This window comes from Phoca vitulina, unplaced genomic scaffold (genome assembly GCF_004348235.1).
Source record: "Phoca vitulina isolate PV1807 unplaced genomic scaffold, GSC_HSeal_1.0 scaffold68, whole genome shotgun sequence".
NCBI classification, from domain to species: Eukaryota; Metazoa; Chordata; class Mammalia; order Carnivora; family Phocidae; genus Phoca; species Phoca vitulina.
The window spans coordinates 6,002,647-6,028,508 of NW_022589771.1; the positions used below are offsets into that span (position 1 = coordinate 6,002,647).

Consider the following 25,862-nt stretch of genomic DNA (forward strand, 5'->3'; position numbering starts at 1 on the left):
GGTCAGCAGGCGAAACCACAAACAAAAGGCTCTGCTTTGAGCTCAGCAAGTCAGCCACGGGAGAAAGCGGGCATGAGACGCAAAAGCCTTCAAACACAGCACGCGGTCATCACAGGTCAGGGTTCAGAGCGACCAACCGAAAAAGAAACGTCTGAGGCAGCCGGGGGCCTCCGGGTATGGACTAGTTACCAGGGTCCCCGAGAACATGGCTCCCTCACCTTATGGAGGGACTCATTCCAGAGGCATGGACAGGGTTTCGGGACCAGGAGGCCACTTCTGCCCCAAACGGGTGCAGCCCCCCTGGAAGGCTGCTGCGGCAGAAGGGGGTGCTGTGCTCCCTCCTCCCACTCCTGCCTGCTGCCGGAGCCCGAGTCGGCGTGTGCTGGGACAGACAGGGGACAGAGGCACCAGTGTGGGCCAATGGAGCACGACCCATCGGCCGGCGTGATCACTGCTGTCAGCAGTCCTGGGGCTCGCGGAGGACATGGGCTGTACCAAGATGAACACGAGAAACAAGCTGAAAGCAGCAGCTGGGAGACGGGATGGGGAGAAGGGCGCAGAGCGGGTCACTGTCACAATCAGTTGGCCGAGAGAGTTTGGTCTCCGTCATGTGCACGTGTGACCGTGACAAGAATGAAAGCAATTTGAAAGCAACCACGGGAAAGACGGTGATGGCCATGGTCCCCTCCTACTCCGTTCTGATCCTGACCGGCTGCTCAGCACGGCCTCGTACTGACAGGCATGTCTGAGTCTCCCCATCAGGTGCAAGAGGACCCGCCTTACACAGCCCCCAGCTCCGGCCAGGCGACCCAGGGACCCCTCCCAACCTGGCCCTGTTTTACAAAGACACCTGCCCACAGAGAACACGAATGAACGTTTGGTGAGAAAGAAGATCAATGTGAACACAGAAGAATATGGTCTGTTCAGTCTTCAAAGAAATGGACCAGTTCGTTTTAAAACTACACAGATTTAATGGGGCGCCTGGGTGGCTCAGTCGTTAAGCGTCTGCCTTCGGCTCCGGTCATGATCCCGGGGTCCTGGGATAGAGCCCTGCATCGGGCTCCCTGCTCTGCGGGAAGCCTGCTTCTCCCTCTCCCACTCCCCCTGCTTGGGTTCCCTCTCTCGCTGTGTCTCTGTCAAATACATACACAAAATCTTTAAAAAAAAAAAAAAGACACTACAGATTTAAAAGGGATCTTAAAGAAGGATCGGCAAACTCCGTGAGAGCTAGACCACAAATACCTTGGACTCTGCCAGCCATTTGGTCTCTGTGGCAACTGGGCCACCCTGCTGCTGGAGCACAAAACACACGGAGACGGTACCTAACGAACAGGCTGGCTGTGTCCCAGCAAAATTTTATTTAAGGACACCGGAATTTGAATTGCATATGACGGTCACATGCCATGAAATACTATTTTTTTTTTTATTTGTTTTCAACCATTTAAAAACGTAAAAGCCATTCCGAGCTCACAGGCCATACAAAGCCAGGCAGGGACAAGCCTTGGCCGACAGGCCACTTCACAAGACACCAAAAAGACCAAACCAAAGTTCCTCCTAAAGCCAAGAATCTCAAAGCAGACTGTCAAAGAGAACTCTGCCTGTGCCCAGGGCAGTGCTAACGAGGCTCCTACAGGAGGACCCGGGCCCCAGCACCCCCGTCCTGGCCCAGGCACGCCCCCTCTGCTCCTTGAACAAAACACTTCTGCCCTTGTGGGAAGGGACCTGAGCAGTTCACACACAGCACTGTGTTCGGATCAACGTGTACAGCAAAACAAGGCACTTAGGAAAAGCTGAAGCATTCCAGCTTCTGATACACAAAAGCATTTGTTTCTAGTATCCCAAAAAACCCCTCATCAAAGTCATCGCGGACACACACGGGTTTCCCGTATTCGAGACCAATCACCGGGAAGTGGGTAGAAGCACAGATAACCAAAGCAGCAGAGTCAACTACGAAGCCCAACCACCAAAGGAACGCTTCTTCGTACTAGGGAGTCGTTTCAGTCACAAACACTACACGCGTCAAAGATGGTTTTGCTCAGTGTATTTTGAAATCAGTTCCCGATGCTGCTGCTACACATTTCCAGAAGCTGCACAAGCTCATCTTTATTAAGTGGTGACTAGAATTCGCTTGACACCCCCAGTCTCTGCATCGTGTGCACAGAGCTCACAGAGAGATCACACACGCGTGCCGGCCACAACCACTTCCCTGCAGATCTCCGTTACGGCCGGGGCTCCCGGGTCCTCGCGCACCCCGGGAGAAGCCAAGTCTGTGCCCTGCGCCCCCACTGAGCCCGCATCACGTCGGCAGCAGCCGCACTTACACGCGGGGACCCAGCACGGGAACAGCGCAGGTGCTGACGGAGAAACGGAGTCCTCCACCCCCCTGGCTAGTGGCCCCTGTGCCGGACAGCGCGGGACACCGTCCAGAGGGAGACCCGGGGACAAAGCGTGTCTATCGCGCTGCCGTAAACACGTTCAGCATGTGGATCTTGCCGGAGGAAAACGCGTCCAGCGTTCTGGGAACAGTGCAACACCGACAGCCGCCACCGCGGGTTCTGATTTCCTCCAATATGAAGAAAAAGTGCTTCCAGGCACTTGCACTACTCACTTGTAGTATCTCTAGCTGAGTCACACGCGGCATGACTTCCGTTCAGCCAGCGGGCGCCCGAGACACCAGGCAGGGGAGCCTCTGCGCAGCGGCAGAAAGTTCTAGAGCCCAGGACACCCACCCGTTCTCTGGGACGGCCCACGTGTGTGCTGAGCTGGTGCGGACCGGACTGTCACCAAGCGTGGGTCGGGAACGACATCCCCCTTCTGCTTCCCAAAGGGAGCCTTCGGCAGGGAGGGGGCGAGCACAGTCGGCGTGGCTAGGACGAGCACCTCAGGGACGCCTCCCCTGGCTTCATCTTCTTGGCCTGCCCATTGGGCCCAGGGGGCAGGTTCTGCTGCCGCTTCTGCAGCCTCTCCTCCTTCTTCCTCAGGTAGGCCGTCACGTTGTCAAAGGTGGCCTTGTAGAGACCGCTGAAGCCCACGTCCACGCCGGCCGCACCTGCGCGGGAGGAACAAGAACAGAAACTGGGTGGGACGGGGACCCGTGTGCCTGCAAGGCCCTGGGGCGGCAGGACTGGCCGGGGCTCGTGGTGGACTTGCACCGCCTGCTCCGAGGCGCCCCCGCGAGACCCACATCCTGGTGGTCGCGCCAGCCGGACCTAGGATTGCTTCTAACACAACACACCAAAGCCGGGTCACCGCTGGAAGACAAGGCACGAGGGCTGTGGCTTGCACGCTCATCTGGTGGAGCTGCCCCCACACTGAGAGCCGCCCCACAGGGGCCCTTGTGCTGGGGACTGAGGGCGGCCTTCAGCCAACAGCCAGCGAGGGAGTGAGGCCCTCGGCCCAGCAGCCTACAGGGACCAGCACGCTGCCAACAACTGCTCATGCACCTGGGATCAGACCTCGCCGCCAGGGAAGTGGTCCTCTCAGGACGGCACTGGGACACTAAGCCTCAGGACCCACAAAAACAGCAAAATAAAAAGTGGTGCTGTTTTCACCCACTGACGGCAGGTTACTTGTTACACAGCAACGTAACAGATGCGGACTGATCTAAGTGTCAACAGTTCAGAGGCACGATGACCACAGACCAGCCCCACAGGGTCGACCTCACCCTGGCCAGAAACTCCACAGGGACCGTCGGCAATGTGCCCGCCTGTGCCCTGCACGGTGACCTCCCCACTCGCTCCGGCTTCCCTACGCCTCCTGTGACTTTCAAGCTCAGCTGGCCTGCCTTCCCCATGCTCTCTCCCCCTGCACCTCCCCCACCCCTGCACCGTGAACAGGTTTTATCTGCAGAAGCTCAGGGAAGCTAAGCCCGCCCTGGGCTGGCCGTGCCAGGCCACCCACAGTAGGACGTGCTGGCCCCAGGCCCCGGCAGGGAGGACGGCATGAGCCAGGCGGGGAGCAGACTCGCCAGTGTCCCCGACACAGTCCTGCCACGGATCCGTTCCACAGTGTTGCTGAAGCAAATGCACACAGTGCTGGGGAGGACGGAGCCCTAGTCCCTCCACTCTAAAAGGAAGGATGGAAATTAACCCCGGAACCCAGAACCAACAAATCACCTCAAGAATGCCTTCCATGAGACATTTAGATCACTGCTAGTTGTCAACAGAAACGGAATTTATGTTTGAATGTCCTGAATTCCGAGGAACTCTGACTTCTCCTTGGGGAATACTTTTGAAAGATGTCTTCTGGGCAATAATTTGTGTACTTAAATGAAAGCGTCTGACTCCCAATGCTGGGTTACCAGTCATCCTTCTGACAGCCGCTTCAAATCTCTGCCCAAGAAGAGCATCACGGGGTCGCTAGAGGCTGTGTAACTAAAGATTTGCCTTCCTCCACCAAGAGAAATGGAATGATGTCGGGGCGCCTGGGTGGCTCAGTCGGTTAAGCATCTGACTTCGGCTCAGATCGTGGTCCCAGGGTCCTGGGATCGAGCCCCGAGCTGGGCTCCCTGCTCAGCGGGGATCCTGCTTCTCCCTCTGCCTCCCCCCTCACGCTCTCTCTCGTGCACTCGCTCACTCTCTCAAAGAAGTAAAATCTTTTAAGGAAAAAGAAAAGAAACGGAGCGAGGTCTCCTCATTCTGACGTTCTCAGACAGGAGGACTAAGTGAGGGCAGCACCCAGCGCTCACCTCAGGCCCTTCCACTGACCAGGACATGTGGCTCTGATCGCCTGGCCACCCCCCTCACAGACTGCAGCGCCGCAAGGCAGGGGGGGTCCTGCCTTCCCACTACTGCCTCTCCTCTTCCCTCGGCCTAGTGTTCCTACTGGGACCCACCCTGGGCCACGGAGACCCATAGGCAGTCCGCTGTTTGTCCCCACACCTGACTTCGTGGCCAGGAACCACATACACCTGTGGTTGCTCAGAGCCAATAATTGGGGCCTGTGAGTCGCCCTGCCACTCCGTCTGGAGGCCCACCAACTACCGGCCCCTCCCAGGGGACCTGCAACACACAGCCCTGACGGCAGAGAGGTGGACAGTACTCCAACTCTGACCCTGGTTCCCATGAAGCTCAATCATCCTGACGCGGACTGCCCGGGTGTGGGTCAGCTCCTCAGTGCCCCGACCAGCTGCCGGCCTTGTGGACAGGGACACAGGCACATGCCACACATCCTGGACTCTCGCCCACAGACGTGGCTTCCTACTGTGCATGGTATCCTGTAAGCTGGCCCTGTCCGTGGCCAATTCTGGACATCATCCCGAAAAGCAGGCCGTGCTCACACTCTCACCTTCCAGCATGGCCCAATTCCCCTGAAGATGGGCGGAGACCTTCTTTAAGGCGGCATCTTCAGGAACAGCCTGAGAAGACAAATGGAAAACGTTTACCAGGAAGACACAGGACCACAGCCCCAGTGCGGCCGGCAGAGGCTCCCCAGACCTGCCGGGCATGGTCCAGGCTGCCAGGCCCTCGGGGGCACCAGGCAAAGCCGGCCAGCCGTCCCGGTGCGGCAGACACAGCAGTCACCACATCACGTCACGACAAAGACCCACGACGTGTGGGTTGCCAGGGACCCACACGCTGGCTCGTCGTTACCTTGTCTGAGGGGCCCGGCAGGGGACACGTACCAGCTAGTGGCATTCTGTTCACCACTACTTTTTAGACGAAAATACCCAAAAGGTTCAGGGGCACCTCCAAAGCCCTCAGTCAAGTGAGCACGTGTAAAGCACGAGACAATCCGCACAGTGCTCTGGTGGGCTTTATCGGATCCCCTCCCCTCGGTGTCGCAGGAGATCCCGGACAGGCAGGAGACGGCCCCGCTTTACAGACAGGGCAGCCAGCTCAGAGAAGGGGTAAGGTTCGCACGTCACCCGGTGAGGAGAGGCTCGCTCAGCCCACAACCCACATGCCTCTCTACTGATTCCACGCCCCAGATACAAGGCCACGCTAAGCCTGCCAACGTCAAGGACACCAACTGCTGGTTTCTCTGCTAAAAAGACAAGTGACCAGGACAATCACAAGAAAAAATAGGCCCATGAGGGAGACTATCCCACAAAGAAACACTGCAAGCATCATGACATTAGATAAGCTGGCTGGGCGCCCCGGCTCCCTGAGCCCCCCGCACAAGTCCTCCAGCCACCACCCCCCAAGGACGCAGCCCCCAGCACCAAGTCAGGATCAAGCTAAAAGTGGCACAGCTGTTGGCCCCCACCACCCCCACCCCAGGCTCAGGGGCGGCAGGGACCCAACACGTCTCACCTGCCACCAGCCGTCCACAGGCCTGCAGAGCACAAGGGGGGCTTCCCGGAAGTCCTGCAGGACCCACAGTCCCTGGCCCTCCTCGAAAGCAATGTCCCACACTCTGTGCTGAAAAGCCAGCTGCTGTCTGTAACCCAGCTGCTGTCTGCGGGCATCGAGCTGGAAGATGTAGACAACAGGAACGCTTTCCACAAAAAAAGAGAGAAAAATTATTACAACTACCATGAGGCCCATGTGGGTATCACTGGACAACAGACAGCAGCTCAGCACTGTGCCCGGATCTGCCCCGAACACAAGACCCAGCCACCACCAGCATCTTGACTCTAAGCCCACGAGACTCACACAGAAACACCCAGCCAAGCCACTTCCCAACCCAAGAGATCATAAAGGTCTAAGTCAGTAAGCTCCAGGTTAGCTGGTCATGCTATGACAGGGAACCAGCACGGGACAAAGAAATAAGACGTGGGGAAGGGGGCTGTCCCAGCTACAGTAGCAGATGGCGCTGGGCGCAGGCACCTCCTGGCTCTAAGCCTGCATGCTATTTTAAAACAAACTAACATGCCCTCTGCAGGCTTGTTGTAAGGACAAACGAGACGGGCAGAAACACCAGATACCTAGCCGGCACATAAACAATGCTCCAGAACCCGCTGGGTGGCACGCGGTCCCGAAATCCTCCTCCTCACCACCACGAGCCGTCGGGTGGGTCCTACTGTGACCTGCCCTAGGTCGGGTGTGAGGGCTCTATCAGGCCCAGCCCCCGGGGTGGGGCTGACTGAAGCGTATTCTACAACTTTGCTCTCACCCTCAGGTGGGGCTTTATCATGCACAAAAGGCCAATTGGAGACCAGTGAATTTAAACAGCAAGTGAAAGAGCGCCACTCCACTCTAAGGAAAGGAACCCACACCCCTCAGGCAACAGCCATCCTCCCAGAGTGAAACTCACTGCAGGGACAGGTTGTACAAATAAAAGCGTGTGAAGCCTCCCAACAAGGAGACAGCACACGGGGCCAATGAACCACCCGCGTGTCCCCTCCCTTACGGCGGGGGTGTGGGGCCCTGAAGCAACGCCCCCAGCGCGTGAGCTCACCCACCAGTCACACAGCAGTGCCACGCAGCCCTCGGGGCTCCAGTAGGTGATCCTGGATGCGGCGAACCTCTGCAAGGAAAAGCAGTAACATAACAGCACGTTCGCCTGTCAGGGACCCGACTCGGGACTGTTCTGTTCAAAGCGAGATCAGACACAGCAAGATCTTGACAGTGGCCACTACGGTCAAGGAAGGAAAACAAGAAAACAGTCCTGAACTTTCTGGAAATCAGAGAAAAGAAAGGCACAGCAAACTACCCGTTTCACAATTCCAACGTGCCACGGCAGATAGAAGCCTCTCTCGTGGCTCTGGCCTTCCCTCAATGTCTCCAAAGCCAACGGACTGGTCAAGAAGGACAGGAGGTGACAAAAAACCCAAGGGATCGTTAACAAGACACAACTGCGTGTGCAAGGTCCACACATCCCAGAGTGGGAACATCCAGAAGCCAGTCAGGAGAAGTGGGAGAAAAGGCCTGATGTTCACCAAGCCCAGCCCGAGGGGCAGGGGCCATGGCCTGGGGGCTCCTGAGAAGGAAGCGAGGAACCCAAGAGGCAGGGCCACCCACAGCTCGTGCAGCCTTGGTGTGCCAGGCCCGAGGTCAGAAACCTACCGGTTCCTGGTTCTCTCTCTGCCTCACACTCCCTCCCCTGACCTCTGAGAAAGAGACCAAAGTCAACCTCACTATCCCAGAGCACCAGGAGGTTAACTGAGAGCATGAATGTGAAAAAGTATGTGAAAAAGTTACCAGAACAAATCAGGCATCCATGCGCCATGGCCTTGGGGCGCGGGGGGCGTGGAGAGCACCAGGACTGCAGACACCCAAGCAGGGGGTGCCATGAGCCGGCAGCCAGAGCAGCAGAGTCCGCTGACCTGGGGGCCCAGGCAGCCCCTTGGCTGGGTGACCACAGCCCCAGGGCCCTTGAGGCTCTGGCCCATGGTCAGGCCTGGCCTGCCCACTTCTGAGGCCGAATAAGGGCAGTGGCTACAGAGCAGTCTCTGGGGGGAGGAGAGAAAGCAGCCATCCCGAGGATGAGGCAGATGAGCCCCTCAACTCTGGCCCAGGTCTCCTGCGGGCTGGCAGGGGGCCACACTGGGACTCCCGGGGAAAGTGCAAAGCTCCCGATGACAGCCAGGACACCTGGTCATCAAGAAACCACCCCGAGGGCCAGCTCTGCGGGCCTGGAGAACCACGTAAGCAGACTGCTCCCTCCCTGCCAGGCCCAGGGGGGCCTCTATAGGAAAACGGGTGGGGCCATCCTCGGGTGACCAACCTGGACCTCAGCCCTACAGGGCATGAGCCCAGGAGCAGCACAGAGCTAGGTGTCCATGACGACAGAATCCAGAGCACCCCCAAAAGGCAACCCACACATTCTCCCCTGAAAATCTCTCACAATCAAAGGCCCAGGTGACCTGACCTGGGGATACACTGGCCGGTGTGGGGTCCCAGAGTAAGGGGGTGGTCATCGAGATTAATCCATGACAGACAAAGGGAGAGATGCAGGAAGGGTGCTCAGCTCCCTGACTGGCTATAAACCCCTGGAGAAGCTCTCTGCTCAGGCACCACTGTCTTTTCCATTTCCAAGCAGGACTGGAGGAAGCATTTCTGTACCGTGGTCATTCAAACACAAATAAAGCGAGAGAAGTTATTGCCCACTTACGGGACTGGACACCTTTAGAGTTTGAAGTACGTGATCTCTCCCAAGCTGGATGACGTCTGTGCTGACGACTAAAAAATGTTTCCAACACAAAAGTGGTTTTGTTCGCAGGATTCCAGTGACTGAAGAGGTGCCCTATAAGCCCTGATAAACCCGAGACAGAAGCATGACGTTACCTTGTCACCCCACGGCTCCGCCGGCTCCCGCAGGCTGGTCAGGTGACAGCAGTGCAGCTCTCGGCCACTTCGGTACTCCCAGAGCCTCAGGGTGCGGTCCTGCACACAGCACGGACAGGTCAGCACACGCGCGTGGGGGGCAGGCCAGCCTCTGAGTGCGGGGGCTTCCAGCAGGGGCTGGAATACCGCTCAGCGGCAGCCAGCGCCACGGCGCTCTGCTCTGAGGGAGGACTGTGCGGCCACGCCGATCGTTAGCAAAACACCCGTGACCCCCACACGGCAGAACGGGCAGAAGACACGAGACAAGCTGCCTCGTTCACGTGCAGGACGTCAAAGACCGCGGCTGCTGTACTCGCGCCAGGAGGATACACGCGCTTCAAGGGTCACCCATTGCACAGGAGACACGTGGGTGGGGCTGCTGAGCACGACAACTGTCCCGCTTCCCTGTTCAGGAAGGGGTGAAAAGTGGGCGTCCGCCTGTTACCCGTGAGATTGTCACGTGGTGCAGATAAGGAAACTGGCATGTGTACCGAGAGCCCTAGTGCTCCAAAAATAAGCATCAACGCAAGAGAGAGCTCTATTAACAACTGCTCATCACAGATCTCACTGGAAGGACAGGACATAGAAAGAACTGCGTATCTGAGAACACTCAGGACACACAGGGTGTGAAACGGAGCCTAGCTAGCTCGTGCACTCGGCCGGCACACCGGGGACCCCCATCCCGTGGACCCCCAGCCCCTGCACCAGAGTCCATCGCTGACAACAGGCATGCACTGGCCCACGTGCACGTGAAGCCCAGATGCCGAGCAAACCAACGAGACAGCATTGCCACAGCACACGCGGAGTTCCTAAATGACTGGGAGAAAAGGAAGAAGAGCAATTCCCCCAGAGCATGAGAGCCGGGGTGTGCGGGTGCTGGGCAGGAGCACAAACACCTGCCAGGACACTACAGACATGGAGGCACAGGCCCGCCCGCCCCAACCTCCCTCTGCAGGGACTGGAAAGGGATGTTCCCGAAGCGTGAAGCCCTGAGGACAGAGACGTGAGGAGACAAGACAATGGTGAGGCCGTCTGGGAGCAGACGAAGGCAGGGGGACTGGCCACAGGAGGCCGTGACACAGCGGCAGGACGGCCACCCGGGGGGCAGTCAGGGCGGCCAGGCTCCCCACCCCTGCGGCTTACAGAGCCACGGGTTCACCATGTGCAGCCAGGGAGCGAGAGACCGCAGTCTTAGGGACGCCAGATCCATGCCAAGGGGCACCACCAGCCCTCCCCAGTCACCTCCCGGAACACGGGGACAGGCCTGACGCCCAGAAAGGTGAAGACTGAGCCAAGTAACCACCAGAAGAGGGCTGATCCAGATGGCCTGGGGGTGCCCGACTCCAACACCCTGGGTTCCCAGACACAGCCTCCACCACGCTGGCCAGTGCCCCGTCCCCATCATAAATGGACAGATGCAACCACCAGACATCCGCAGGAAACCTCCACGAGGAAAGGTGGACACCACACAGGGGGAAGGAAACACACATGAGCTCAGGGAGATCGAAGATCCTGCACTCGGGACCAACACAATTGGGGCCAGGACCCTGGGATCGAGCCCCTTATCGGGCCCCCTGCTTGGTGAGCCTGCTTCTCCCTCTCCCTCTGCCGCTCCCCCTGCCTGTGCTCGCGCTGTCAAATAAATAGATCTTAAAAAAAAAAAAAGAAAGAAAGAAAAGGACACTCGGAGGACGAGAAAAAGCTCGTGACAATTACCAGGAACAGCAGAAATGAAATCCCCACAGGACACTATGAAACAAAGTTGAGGACAAGTTCCAAAAAGCAGATGTAGGACATGAGACAGAGGCCAAAGTAAAGAAAAAGAACCAGGCAACCAACGTAGCCCAACATCCCACAACACAGATTCAAGGAGAAGCGCCCGAGGGAGGACACTCCTGGTACCAAGAACCCTGAATCGCAGGGGCCACTGACCGTGCAAGCTGGTCTCTAGAGCCCAGCCCCCATCTCCCCCAGCTTCAGAGCACAGGGGCAAGAAGGCCCCCAAAACTGCCAGGAAAGGGGAACAGGTCCCACAGAAAGGACCCAAACTCAGAATGGCCTCAGATTTTTCAAGTGAAAGTGGGGAGAAAGCCAAGCACAGAAACTAACCAGAGAAAACACAGGCCCCTCACCTTCCAAATCCCTGGGAGGAGCTCTCACCTCGAGCTCTATGCCCGCCCACCCACCAGTTATTGGGGGTTAAGGGCACCTCCAGGGCCCAGGACAGCAGCCTTATGACAACACCCTCCCCCCACCTTCAGAGGCACTGCTCGGAAACACAGGAGAGAGAGACAGAGACAGACAGACAGACACGGACACAGAGAGGATGAACATGGGGGTGGGGGTGCTACCGGAAGTGCAGCCCACCAGGAAAGGGGACGACGGGCACAGAGAGGGCGGGAGAGCACACAGAAAATGTGTGTTCCTGTTTCTCCACTGCTCGAGTTCTCTGGATATGCCGGGCGGCCATTAAGAAGGCTGTGAAGGCCAAGGGCGCACCTTATAGGGGCGTTGGGAGCCACGGCCATTTTCCTGTAGGCCCAACAGCAGAATTTCACTTTACAAGTATATTGCTTCTGATGAAAATGAAAAGTGCACTCTGCAAGGTGTGGGGCACATGGCAGGCCACGCACCCCGCCACTGGAGCACCATCCCTCCTATATCTTCAAACAGGGTCACGGGCAAAATGCCCGAACCTGCCAAGCCAGTGCTAAAATCAAAGGTGTTCGTTTTACTTTTCTGGGAGCTTGAATATTTTGTTTATCATGAAAAAGACTGGAAGACGTAGGTACAGCAAAATTCACAAAAACTGGCCACCTCTGGGGACTCCAGCCATATCTATTTTGTTTGCTATCGCAGGACCATGCACTGCTGTGAAAAACAGGACACGGGACGGCAGAAACTGCGAGAACACAAACGTGGCAAAGGAATGAAACACAGATACGCAGACAGTGGCCAGATGTCTGCAGGACGCTAAGGAGGCGGCTCTTCCCACCCAGAAACCCTAACTCTTAAGAGGTCCAGGCGCCTCCCGTGCAGCCCCCCCACCTCCCACTGCCAGGCACCTGAGTCCCACAAAACGCTAAGGGGCAGGAAAGACAGGAGGAGGAACAGGACAGAGCTGACAGAAAAAAAGAAAAAATGAGACACCATCAGTAATTCAAATCCTTCTCTTTGGCAAAAACTACTGCTTAACGAGCCTTTTAAAGATTATTCCTTAGAGCCAAGTCTCTGATCACTAAACCATCGAGCCCCAACTGCCAGGACATAGAAGTTTTCATCACCAATCAAAGCCCCCACCAGGCCGGGGTGAAAAGCCAGCATGACAGTAACTGGATGGAACCCAAGTCCCCTGGAATTCAGAACGGGTCTTCCCACCTTCCCACCTGACTGCTAGAACAGAAGTCACAATGCTGTTACAGATGTGGCCCCTGAATGGAAGGCCCTAAGCAAGGAGCCAGCCACAGGCAGCTCCAAAATTCAGAAAACAAGCACCATCTAGTGGACAGCCACCAAGTGAAAGAACCACAACTGGGAACAAAAGAGCTCGTGGCTGGCAGACCCATCCCCCCCGCGTGGCTCCCTGGCCGAAAGGCACCCAGAGGCGCACAGGGCAGAGCGAAGCACTTACCCCAGAGGAGGACAACAGCAGCTCGGGGTGGTCGGGCACCACGAAGATGCGGCTCACAAACCTACAGGGCAAAGAGAAGCAAAGGGGGAGCCGAGTTCCAGGGAGCTGCTGTGACGTCTGCTCAGGCCATCTGTCATCTCAGAGAGATTCTCCCTCCAAACCCCTGACCCCCAACAAAAACTGCCATGGCTCCCACGTGTAGCTAGACAGCACTGAGCAAGCATGAGGAGCACACCATGCCATTCTCCGGGCCCCAACAGCCACGACAACCCCCAAGCAGGAGCGGGCCCCAGCCACGCTACTAGAAAGATCCATGAACATCTGTGTTGCTCACTCCAGCTGCCCTGCTCACAGCCCAAGACCTTCCCTGCAGGTCCGTGACGACAGGGAGCCTCGGGCAGAGACCCGCCGGACAGAGCAGGGGCAGAGGGCGAGCAGAAACACTGGCCGGTGGACTGACTCAGACCTCCTGTCCTTTACCCCAGGGCAGCCCCGCACCCAGCGGTCCCCAGAAGCCCATCCGGGGTCCGCAGGCTATGAGCCAGCCTCTAGCCTCGCAAGGGGGGCAGCCTTCCCTGCTTCTCTCCCAACGACAACGCGACCACTAGCTCACGGCTCCCGGGGATGCCCGTGACTGGCTGGCCCAAGCAGTCCCCTGACGCAGGGCGGCCGTTACAGAGGCCGTGAGTCACCTCAACGGCTCAAGAGGAAGGAGGGGAAACCGGTTTCCACAGATTTTACACGAGATTCTCAAGCACCTACTTTTACTCCTTATTCACTCACGGAAATACCTCCTGAGCGCCTACTACCTGCCAGGCAGTGCTGAGGGCTGGCAACAGCACTGGGCGCAGCTGCAAAGGCCCCCGGTCCAGGGCGCCGGCAGGAGACGGGCCAGCGGAGGCCTCGGAAGAGCACCACCCAACATAAACACGGTGCCGGCCACACCGTTTACGTTTGCAAGTGACCACATTAAGAAACAGACACAGATGAAAATAACTGACACTCTTCTTCCTTAACTTCATTTATCCAGAATATTACCATCTAACATACAACCTAAATTAAAAATTAGTAACAAGCTGTTTTTACGGCTTTTTTTGTATGAAGTCTTCAACATCAGGTCTTGTACACGGCACATCTCACTTCAGACTTCAGGGCTTGGGGCTCCTGTCTGGACAGTGCAAGCTAAGAGAAAAGCAGAGCAGGGCGGGACAAGGGGGGGCCTTCCTGAGAAGGCAGGTGGCATCTAGCCGGACACTGAAGAAGTGGAGGAGAGCACAGGGTCCTGTGGGGAGAGCATGCCCATCAGTAAGAACAGCACGTGCAAAGGCCCTGAGACAGGAGTGTGCCGGGTGGTGGTGGGTGGGGAGCAGGAGACCCCAGTGAGAACAGCAACAGAGAGAGGGCCATCAGGGGCTTACAGGTCATAAGTCTGGATGCTGGATTACTAGAGAGCTGAACCAAAGCCCCCATCAGCTGTCCGGAGCTACAAACTAGGCCACCAGTGACCTTCAGAGATCACTTTACATTCTGTTCAAAACCAAGGAACAGGAGCAATCTCAGAATTAAATGAAGTCTCTCCAGTATGTTCTGCTGCCTCCAATAATGCAGTGTTAAACATTTTAGCCAACGAAACGAAGGGCTTCTCCTTTCCTCTGTAATTAGCCTTGAGCCCAAGAAGCCCGAGAAGAGCGGTGTGCCTCAGAAACGCCTCCCTTGCAAAATACCAAAATTCAGTTACTGAAAGAGAGCTCACCTGCCAGAAAAGAGGTCACAAAGGAAGAACCACTGCCCACGCTCGGAGGCAACATAAGTCCTGGACGTTCAAATGACCGAAGTATGTTCCCCCCGGCACACACCCCCTCCCGGCCGCTGACCACTGTGGGCACTGACAAGCGTCTACGCGGAGGAAGGAGTGTTCCGGAAACAAGCCCTCACCTGGAGGCCAACATGGAAACCACTGGTGAGTGCTAACAGCAGGAGGCGCGGGCTTAGAGGGAAGGCCTCTCACACTGAGCCCTACGCTGGCTCCCGTGGGCAGCACCACCACCGCCGTGTGCGGCGACCACGCCCGGGGGTGTCAGACCTCAGTGCCAACAAGAAAACCTCTCCCTGAAGCCCACGGGAAGGGAAGGGAAGGGAAGGAGGAGGCAGAGGGCCTGACGGCCCCGGGCAGAAGCCTACACCAAATGGGGCCTCGCCGGGGAGCAGGCAGCCCTGGCTTCGCCACCGGCTGCCCAAGCTCAGCGGCCCACCCGTCCCTTGAGCCTGAGCTTCCTCCTGGGGGGCAGGAAGGGGACTCACTCTGTGTGCCCGAGGCAGAAGGACTCGATGCTGTGTGGCGCCGCGGCCCAGCTGACCCGGATCTTCTCGTCCCGGTCGGCGGTGAGGACATAGTGGTCGTCGGGACTCACAGCCTGCACACGGGGGTTAGAAAGAACAGACCTGCTGGTGGGGGTGGCCAGAGCCGGCCCACCCACCCCACCGCCCCAGGACCTGTCCCCAGGTCTACACGGTACCCCAGCGGTGGTACCAGACACCTGTCTCAATGCAGCTCCGCCCTCCTACCACCCCACCCCTCGTTCTCCAGCACCTGCTCACCTTCGTCTCCTTCCTCCTTCAAGTGTCCCCATGGCCAACCCATCACCAAGTCCTAGGGGGGTTGTCCTTCAAGAACCCCTCCCTCATTATCCCGGCCTCTCTCGCCGAGTCCCACCCCAGCTCCACCTCCCACTGGCTGCCCCCAGCCCTCACCGGGCCTCTTGGGGGAAACAGCTCCTGGCTCAGGGGTTGGAAGGACACTGAGGTGAGGCCCATAAAGCACGAGGACAAGCTTAGGCCTTGAGATGGTGTCTGCCCTTCCCACATGCCTCCTCTATCTCATCACCCAAACCCAGGCTGTCCCTTACTTCCGGAACCACCCAGCCACCTCCTAAGTGGCCCATGGGCATTCACCCTGTCAGCCTCACCATCCTGAATTCCATTCTCACGAACTCCTGCTCACAGATCTGCAGAGCTGTCCCTGCTACAGAACCCAAACCCTGGCAGCTGGGCTCACAGCCCCGGCCTCACCGCCCCATCAGACCCCCTGCCCCTGCCCCCAGCTGACTGTAGCAGACTTAATTAGGCCCATCACCCACGTACCACATCCAACAACATCGACAGGTGCCCAAGCTCAAGCTTGCCGCATCCCTGTGGCTCCAGCACCGAAAAGGAATAAACATCCCCAGACTTGTCGGCCACCAAAAGCTTCTCCTCCGAGGCCGTGAAGGTCAGGGCCGTGCACCTCCTCACCACGGTCCTGGAAGGCAAGAGACGCCCACCATCGGCTTGCACAGGTCAGCACGAGATGGGCCGACAGACCTGCAGGCTGGCCCTTCTGCTGGTGTGTCGGCTCCACACCGCCTGTCTCCCCTTCCAGTCACCAAAGACAGTGCCAAAAAAACAAAGCAATTAAGAGAACAGAAACAAAGCCAGCGCCTTAGACCGACTTTACTTTGGAATAACTTTGCTTTTGTGACAGCAGAATCCGGGTGGTGGACCTCTAGGTGTCCAGCACGACATCTTCTCAAATTTGTCGTGTGTTTGAAGACCGTCATGACAACATGCTGGGAGAACTGCCTCTTGACCCCAGCACCTCTACTGGGCATTCTGGGGAAAAAAACGGTCAGCTTCGTAAACACCCAGCGTGCTCTGATCAGAACCAGAAGCACTCACCACGTAGCGCCCTCCTACCCCTGCAGCTTCCCGTCCACGACCGCGGAGTCCACGCCCCAGCCCGGGTCCCTGCCGTGCGGGAATCCCACGTGCTGCTGGTGCACAACACCCCTGGGGATGGGGCGACACACCCGTCGGCAGGCGCGGCACTCGCCGTCCCTCCCCCTGGGATGACTCCGGAGGAGGGCGAGCCGCGGCGAACAGCATGCACTGCTGGGGACGTCTGCGTCCTGGCTCCGGCTGCGTGACAGTCACCACACTCCTGAATTCAAACCCTCGGTCCAAATTCACAAGATCTGCCTCATCTGCCCGCTGGCTCCACACCGCGCCAGCCTAAGAAACAGTTACAGCTCCCGCCGCACACGCACCGACTCCTCCGGGGTCTCACTGCTGGTGGGGAGCAGGGTCCGTGCAGCTTCCCGCCGCTGGTGCTCTCACCGTTCACCTCCTTCCACCGGCATCTCTACAGCAGATCGCGCTTTCCACAAGGCAAGACCCTGCACTTTTCATCCCACGCTAGATACCACGCGTGACCCTGCTTCACACACGAACCCCAGGCTTGTCCGCGTTACCTAACTCTGTGCCTCTCCCTGCCCTCCTCTGTCACCAGAGCGGGTAGAAGGGGACTCACTTTCCAACAAGAGCCAGTCAGCGTCTGTGCACACGGCGCTCGGCCCCCTGCAGCTGGGGCCCCCCCATGTTACAGTAAATAGAAACTAGAGCTTGAAGAAGCCACATCTCCAACACGAGGACCACACAAAGACCTCCCAGGTTCTCAGGAGCAGAGGGACAGAAGGAAAGAAAACGCAGGGCAGAGGGCCTGCAGCCACGTCCCAGGACTCCACTGCCCACAGCAGCTGAACCTCCTCCTGCGCTTACCTGAGCCAGTGGACAGTGGACAGAAGGACAAGGAGAGACATAAACATAGAAACACAACAAAAGAAAGAGCATGGGGCTGCGGGCAAGACTAACCAACTCTCCGAGCACACGGTCACTGAAATGCCACCATACGTTCAGACAGGCCCTCACACGGCCACGCGGCCACCAGTCCGGACAGTGGCCTGGGCCGGTCCCACAGGAGTATCGGGCGTGGACTCACACGAGCACCCGCCACTGCCCCCCCACCCCCCAGCCCCAGCTCAGTCCAGAATCTTGTCCCTTTGTCTTCTGCCAGTGGAGGAACTTTCATCATCTCGGGCCAAGTTAGTCCTGGCCAGGCTTCTAGGACGCTGCTTGGCTGTACAGAGTAGGTGGGGGTGAGGGTCTGAGGGGTCAGGTCACAGACGTGGGCAGGCAGGTCATGAGACCGGACAGTGGGTGGGCTGGCCACTTTGCCCCATCAGAAGGCGTGGGCCTCACCATTCTTCGGGATCTCTGCACTCCCCCCTCCCCCCAGAGTCACGGGGTTCACAGCCCAGCGTTCCCATCCTCATGCCCCCCAGGGCCAGCCTGACCCTCTCCCCTCCGCCACCGCCAAGCAGAGCACTGCTGGTCAGGTAGCTGAGCCCTAAAATCCCCCACCCAAGCCCACCTCCAACGAGCCACACTTGTTCAACAAACTGAGTGTGTGGGGGCCCTGCAGGGCACCAAGGATACCAAGCTCCCCAACACCACACACCTCCAGCAGCCAGGCAGCTTCGGGCAGAACAATCTCATTTCCTGGGGCTCTGCCTTTCCACATACTTGTATTATTTCAATACAGGCATTTTCTGAACCGGTGTGATTTCCTATGTAAGATTTCTCACTAATAAACGCATACATCACAAGAGAATATATCATGTCACCCCAAGTGTCCTACTTTTAGTTCAGAAAACCTGGCCTTGGTTCTGGGCCTTTGTCATTATAAACCGAAACCTTGAAACCAATCATTGCTATGCACTATTTCCATCTGGGCTATTCCTTAAAATCCTCCATGATGAAGCATTAAAGCCACTGGAGAGCTCCGAGCTGTGAGCAACTCTTGGTCAAATGTGGATATCGGGAGCCCGGGACACCCCCAACACCGAACTGAACCTCAGATGCGTGAAGGATGGGTGTTCTTCTGAGGAAGGGGTCCATCTGTCTGTGCCTCCCGCCAAGTGTTAAAGGCCACTGGACCAGGCAGCAGTGCATCTTACGCTGAGGTCAGCATACATCCACAGGACAAGGCAACGTGAGAAAGGCAGCCCCTAGACCTGTGATGTGATCTGGCCCGACCCCTTCATTCAGTGGCTGACGCAGACGGGATGGGAGTTATCCAGGGTCCCGCAAGCAACATCTACACGTGCAACGTACCTCCCATAGGCAACATGAGGCCCTGCACACCTAACGCAGAGGTTTCCAACACAAAGCTATTCTGCTGGTATCAATGTAAAAACCAAGACGAAAAATACAATTAAGCAGGGAAAAAAAGGCAAGTGCCAGCCACTGTTTGCTAAAGTGTAACTGCCCACCCTGAGTGTTCTTAAATCTCTACGTGAAGACAATCGCAACACGCTACCTTCAAAAGACAAAACAAACAAAAACACAGCATCTTCCCCTCAAACGCCCACAGACCACAGTGCAGAAGGAACCAGACATATACACATAGGACTCTGTGCCTAAACACCCATCCTGAGCCTTACACTCCAGAGGCCTTGCCCTGCATTCCCCGATAGCCTGACAGCCACAGGGACGCGGTGACAGTCAAGAGAAGTCTAGATTCCTCCTTCCAGACCGTGCACAATGCCAGGAGCCCTCGGAGAACGGCCAGAGCCCCGCCAGGAGCCCTGGGCACTCGCCCTTCAGTCAAGGTGCAAGCTCCACCACAGGACGCAGGGGCCTGCTGGCAGGCTGTGTGGGTGTCCCCCTGTCCCAAGTTCAGGATGAAGGGCTACCCCTAAGCAGGGAGCACATACCAACATAGACTGCCACCTGCAATTTGCCTTTTTATCCTTCTCTTAGAAAATAAGATGCAAGAGGAATCCGGAAAGCATAGGTCTCCCCGATACAGGTGTGAGCCAGCTACGAAGTGAAATTCTTAACCTTGGCTGTTAGACAGTTAGACGTTAACATTATAACCTGCATGTATTTCTCTCTTACTCTCGAGGGACAGGTAAGCTGTGCAGCCTCAGGGAGGCAAGGATGAGGGGAAGGCTGACTCTGCTCCATGTGGGTGTTTCCATCCCGGTCACAGACATCGTAATTCCAGCCCTCACCCGCTTGAGGAAATAAAGCACTTACTATCAGGACACTGTCCGAGTCAGACAAATTTACACCTGCCCAGGGCCCGTATCAGCATCACCCACCTCCTCTCCTAAGCCTGCTGATTTTCTTCATTTCTGCCAGCACGAGGCTGGAGGAACACTGGAAAGCAGGATGGCATAGTGGCCAAGGGCACCGACTCTGGAGCCAGAGTGACCAGGGGCAGGGGCCAGCTCTGCCCTCTGAGCTGACTGACCGGGATCAGCTTCCAGACTCCCAGCAGGGATGTGGGAGAGAACAACGCCCCGCCCCCTCACACAGGATTGTTTCGAGGGTTCAGTCAGCTAACACCGTAAGGCACTGATAACAGTGCCTGGCACGTGGCTGAGACTACGTGTTAGTCGCTTGTTCACTACATCACTGTCACTGCTGCGGGCATGCAAGTGTAAGCTGTGCGTTGGTAAATAACATGGTAATTATTCCACGTTAGCATTTCATACCTGACACTCAGACATTGCCATGGTTTTGTACGGAAAAGAATCAGACGCTTACTGTCATCAGTTAAAGCAAAATAGCTGCCAGACTTGGAGAAGGTGGACGCCAGAATCGTGTCACTCCCCTTATCCGTGGGCTGCCCGTCCTCCCTGAGAAAGAAAAGGACAAGGATGATTAGGGGTTGCCTGAGTAAACAAGGCTGCATTCCTCCAGGTTGGCCTTGTTCATTTATAACATGAGCAAAGATAGAGAATGGCATGAGGTTCATGTAGCCAGAATATAAACGCATATTAAGCAGACAACGGGAGGTTCAAAACAGCTCCAATTTTTAAGGAATAAATCTAACTAAACAGAAAAATCTCTCAGCACACACACCTGAATCCAAAGAGCTGAGCCAGAAAGACCCTCAGAGATCACATGGCCCACTCCCTCACGGATATGAACGAATCGAGGACTAGAGTCAAGGATTAAATCATATTAAAACAAAACTGAACCGGGACGCCTGGGTGGCTCAGTCGTTAAGCATCTGCCTTCAGCTCAGGTCATGATCCCAGAGTCCTGGGATCGAGTCCCGCATCGGGCTCCTTGCTCAGCGGGGAGCCTGCTTCTCCCTCTGCCTGCCTCTCTGCTTGCACTCTCTCTCTCTGACAAATAAATAAATAAAATCTTTAAAAAAAAAAAAAAAAACTGAACCATAAAACCAATTCTACTAGAAAAAGGCACCATACAAAATTATCACACTCTGCTTTCCTTATCTTTCGATTAACTAAAGCTAACTTCAACGCATTTAAAGTTACATTGCATTATTTCAAGATGCCCACAAGAGTTAGTTACTGACAGAAACTGGAATTATTTAGAAAAATCCTACCATTCTTAACACCAAATTTAAAGTTAGTTCCACGTTTCTTTGCTGAGGTCCTGGTTCAACCACAGGACAGCATAAATAGAAACGAAGAATTCGGTGCAGAAGCAACTTACTCAATGACACAACAATTTACTTCTTAGGCTACCCTGTCCCATTTAGTCCAAGCATGATTAGGCCTGAAGAGGCTGCCCCATCATCTCACCCTTTATTCTCCTGTGACTTCTTTTCTGCAGTGCTGCAATCATACGTAAAGAGGACGTCATCATCACTAAGGAAAAACAGAAAGATTTTAAAGGGAGCACTTCATGAATAAAAATGTGAGGTTTTTTTTCCTGGAGCACAAATATTCTCATACTCAATAAATTAAGGGTTTTATCCATGACAAGAAATTGTCTGGGTACAGTACTTCAGAGAAAGGCTAAGGAGCTTTAGTTGCTTAATCTTTTCAGATTTGCCATACACAACTGGCATGGTTCCATACCAAATAATCTGTTAAGTAAAACAAATGAGAAAAAGTCAACAGGAAGTAATACATGATTCTTTTACTCCCAAAAAAATCAACGCAAGATGGTTATGTTAGAAGAAATTATGTTCTGATGTTTTTTGGTGAGATTCCTGCATCTCAATTTAAAAATGTCTCAACTACCCAAGAAAGCTCCCATGGCGGCCAAGCACCTGCCAGTACTGGAGTCAGACCCTAAGCTCTCTGCAGTTTATGCCCATCTCCTCCCTTCCAGTGCTTGGCAGAGACCAGGTATCTTGTACAAACTCATAGCCTTTGAAGTAACCGCGCTCAGACTCTTTTCCCAAGGAACACTGTGGTGTTGGAAAGAGTAGTTCTCCGAGTCACAAACTTTGCCACCACCATTCTATTTCCTCAAGAGGCACACAGAAGAATCATATTAAAAAAAAAAAGGTTGGGGACGCCTGGGTGGCTCAGTCGGTGAAGCATCTGCCTTCAGCGCAGGTCATGATCCCAGGGTCCTGGGATGGAGTCCTGAGTGGGGCTCTTTGCTCAGTGGCGAGTCTGCTTCTCCCTCTCCTCCCTGCTCGTGCTCTCTCTCAACTAAATAAAAATGAATCTTAAAAAAATGATGGGCTTATTGCATTTGATATGAATCAAATGTAATATCAAGTATAATAAACCCATGTCTCCCACTGGCATGCGTTAGATACCATGAGCCTCTAAAAATAATCTGGAATATACCACAAGTCTGTGAGTAAATGTTTTGTGAAAACTAAATCTAACATTAAGTTGGATTTCTGAAACCCAGCTTTGAGCAAAGAGCAGAGCGTATTTACATTTGACAGACACATGGTCCGTTTCAAGTATGAATCCAAACCACCCGGGAAAGAAGTAAGGGGCCGAAACTGACCATGGGACAAGACTACTCGATCAACACTTATTGTTAAAAATCCAGGGTGCTGTGTGAGAAAGAGCATGAAATTGGGGAAAGCTAAAGCAGAACCGTGTGCAGGCGCACTGGGGGGAGAGGGTAAGACCTAGAGCGAGGCGAGGCGAGGCGGGCGGGGGGGTGGCAGGCGCCACGTCCGGAGACGGAGTGCGCCCGGGACTCAGGCCCAACCCGGTCCCGGAGGGCAGGAGCCGCCTTCCTCCCGGCGCCCCACAGCTGGGGTGGCCGCCGACCCAGACACCGCGCGGTGGCCGGGGCCTGGCCCGCGTCTCCCCACGTGACCCGCCCGAAGCGTCCGGAAGCGTCCCGAAGCTCCCGACACCGACGCGGCCGAGAACGCGAGGCCCGCGGGCGCCGGCGAGGGGCGCGCCGGGGGCGGGTCTTGAGAGAAGGCGCGGGCACGCGGCCTGACCGAGAAGGAGAAGGCGGCGGCTGGGCGCGCCGGGGGTCTCCCCAGGGCGGACTCCGCCCTGGCGGCGCGAGGGACTGATTCTCCAGGCCCCGACGCGCGCCCGCAGCCTGGGCTCCCCGCTGCAGGCCCAACCCCCTCACCTGCTCGCAGTGGAGGTGGCCAGAAACCGACTGCCGCCCCGCACCACCAGCGCCTGCCCGCACAGCGCCAGCCCCGCGGAACTCGCCATGCGCCCGCCCGCCGCGCCTCCCCCCACGTGCGCCGCCGAGCCCCTCTTCCTGCCGGCGCCGCACAGTGACGTCACGCGCAGGCGCCGCGAGGTGGCGCCACTCGGCCCGCCCCCACGGTGGCCGAGGCCCCGGACATGCGCAGAAGGTGCTTTCCGCCTTCGCCGTCTTGGCGGTGTCTTCTCGGTAGGTGGCGGGTTTAGTGCGGTGGGAATACTCGCCCACGTGGGAACGCATGCTGAGCATTGCTCTTTTCCTCCACACTGGGCAGGGCCGCTTCTGGATCTCTCTCCGCTGCAGCTGGGCGACGTGATCCTGCTGGTACCTGCTGGGCTCTTAGTAAGCGTTCCTGCAAGAGGTGGGTGGGGGTGAGCCTGCACCAGTCCGGGGTGGCTCAGAGTTCAGGCGGTGGAAGGGAGCCTCCGCAGCTTCCCCTCGGAGGTCAGCCCCAGGCGCCGCAAGTCTTTCCCACCGCCAGGGATGGCTCTTTGCCCGTGTTCTTTTGTTCATGGAGTTAGAACAAGGTGACTTCTCAAGACACGCCGCCCACACACCCCATCCTGTTCATCTAGTCACTTAAATCCCTCTGCTGCACGTCCCTTCTCTCCATGTCCGTGGCTTCCGCCACCATCCAAACCACAGCAGTCCGCAGCTTTGCTGATCCCCGCAGCTGCCCTTGTCCCCCACCGATCTGCTTGCCACGCCGAAGCCAGAGATCCTTGCAGAACACAGATCTGATCATTGCATCCCCCTGCTTAAAACCAACAGGTGGCTTCTCGTTGCTTTCATGGCAAAGACCCAAGTCCTGATCATGCTCTAGCGAACCGCCTGTGGTGTGGCTCCCATCTACTCCGCAGCCTCTTTCCCCAGCTGCGCCTTTCATTCTCTGTGCTGTAGCCAGGACTGCCCTTCATTCACTGGCACAATGCACTCACCCCAGGGACTTAGCACATGCCATTGTTTCTGCCTGAAATGCTCTCCCCGCACCCTATCTATTTACTGTAACTAGTTAATTCCAGTCACTCGATTTCATTTCAGTGGCATCATCAGTCAGGGAAGCTTTCCCTGCCTTTCTATTATTTGTATTCATGTTTGTTTAATGTCTCTCCAAGACTACAAATGCCTAATTTTGCAGGTTATGGTCATCCCAACTTGCAGCACAATACCTGGCAAGAAGTCAGTGCTCAATCAATATTTGCTAAGTACATGAATGGAACGAGTAACTGTCTTAAAGGAGCAGCTACTGTTACAGAAGAGTGAAGGCGTAGGAAACTTGGAGAATGCTGGCCCTGACCCCACCTCCTGTATGACTCAAGGATGAATTTATACCCAAAATCAAAGGCAGCTGCTGGATCCACGGAGGGGTTGCTGCTGGGCAGTAACCACAGTGGAAGCAGGAGACTTCCCAAGGTTTCTGAAAATGAATCTGTGAACATCTCTATTAGACTAATCTAGCTGGCACAGTGGAAGTCCATATGCGTGGTCTGGGGTGTTTTTCAGGCATGCCAGTGAGGTTACGGTTTCTCTCCTGGGCAGGATAGTAATACTAGGACCAAAGAGATCCTAGGCAGGGGCCAGTCATCACTAGGCTCGTGAACAAATTCAACTTCCTTTACAGTCATCATTTACATCTTAGAAAATACTCCATGACACACATTCTAACAGATAAAATTAACTATAATACACCTATTTGAACTGACCTTGAAGTTTGCCTTCGTGTTATAAGTTATAACCTAGAGAAGTAAGTACAATTTTTGAAAAACCGTGGAGACTGAATAACAGAGATTTAAGGGAATTCATGCATTATATCACAAGATGCGGAGCATGCATAAATGAAAACTTACAGAACTGTGCTTGATCATCAGACGTAAACACAGCCTAGTCATTCTGATCTTTTTGAGGTGATGAACCATGTGCCTCACGCTCTGAATTCTTACAGTACTTGTGCCAACAAGATTTATTTGCCTAAAGATCTTTTTCTCAGCAAAGTCCAGGATAACCCAAGCCTTTTCTTTGTAATTTTAATCCAGTCTGAATTGAAATGATGTTAAGCTTATTTTTATTTTCACAATTTTCCCTTTTGTGGCCCCTCTGGTGCTACTTCAGTTCATCTTGTGTGGGCTATCAGATGTTAACGCAGGTCCATGAACGTTTTGTCTGAGGCCTCTTTACCCATCATTACTCTTACATATATGTGGAAACTATTTCAGCATTAATATGATGTGTTGATATTTTACTATCTAATGTTCTTAGTATATTACCCCAAACCCACAACTCAAATTTCAGTTCTGTATAATTTGGGGTTTTTTTTAATTTGTTAATGTAGCTACTAAAGTTGTAACCAAGTTTTTACCTCTCTGAAATTTACAAAACGATGAGGGCATATTCATCGTTTACAGCTTGGATAAAATTGGAGAGCCCTTAGGTTTTGTCCCATTTCCCTTGGTGATTTTCTAGAAGGAGTCAGCTGTGTTGATGGTAGCTGTAGTTAGTAACTGTTTTAGTAACTGTATCAATTTTCTGTTGTCATAATAATACATAGTAAATACATAACAAGTACTGTATAACAACAAATTGTGTAGCCTAAAACAGTAATAATTTACTTAGCTCACAATTCTGCGGGTTGGCCATTTGGGCTGGTCTTAGTTGGCTGTCTTTGCTAATGCGTCTGTGGCCTGCCACCTGGTTGGAAGAGAACTAGCCAGTCTAGGATGGCCTGGGACAACTTGTCT

The 25,862-nt window shown here is 55.4% G+C and overlaps 1 protein-coding gene across 2 annotated transcripts; it reads right to left on the reverse strand.

Moving 5' to 3' along the window:
- Nucleotides 1-1,113: 1,113 nt before the first annotated feature.
- Nucleotides 1,114-23,168, reverse strand: WDR4 (WD repeat domain 4). Of its 2 annotated transcripts, XM_032392645.1 has the most exons (11): nucleotides 23,044-23,168; nucleotides 21,279-21,344; nucleotides 20,217-20,360; nucleotides 15,982-16,138; nucleotides 15,142-15,254; nucleotides 12,841-12,901; nucleotides 9,171-9,269; nucleotides 7,346-7,410; nucleotides 6,255-6,438; nucleotides 5,287-5,356; nucleotides 1,114-3,049 (listed from the first exon to the last, which is right to left on the reverse strand). In XM_032392645.1, exons 1-11 carry the CDS (start codon nucleotides 23,130-23,132, stop codon nucleotides 2,868-2,870), a joined length of 1,230 nt encoding a protein of 409 aa, XP_032248536.1. In that variant the 5' UTR covers nucleotides 23,133-23,168; the 3' UTR covers nucleotides 1,114-2,867. The 2 variants fall into 2 exon arrangements, with proteins under 2 accessions (XP_032248536.1, XP_032248538.1); XM_032392647.1 differs by lacking the exons at nucleotides 21,279-21,344; nucleotides 23,044-23,168 and having other exon boundaries at nucleotides 20,269-20,357.
- Between the last annotated feature and the right edge of the window lie 2,694 nt (nucleotides 23,169-25,862).

Coding starts and splice junctions, on each gene's coding strand:
- WDR4 (XM_032392645.1), bottom strand. CDS start 23,132: ATGGCGAGTTCCGCGGGGCTGGCGCTGTGCGGGCAGGCGCTGGTGGTG. Junction 7,411..9,170: donor CGGAGCCGTGGGGTGACAAG/GTAACGTCATGC, acceptor TTTTCCTTGCAG/AGGTTCGCCGCATCCAGGAT. Junction 5,357..6,254: donor CTGTGGACGGCTGGTGGCAG/GTGAGACGTGTT, acceptor TTGTCTTCTCAG/GCTGTTCCTGAAGATGCCGC.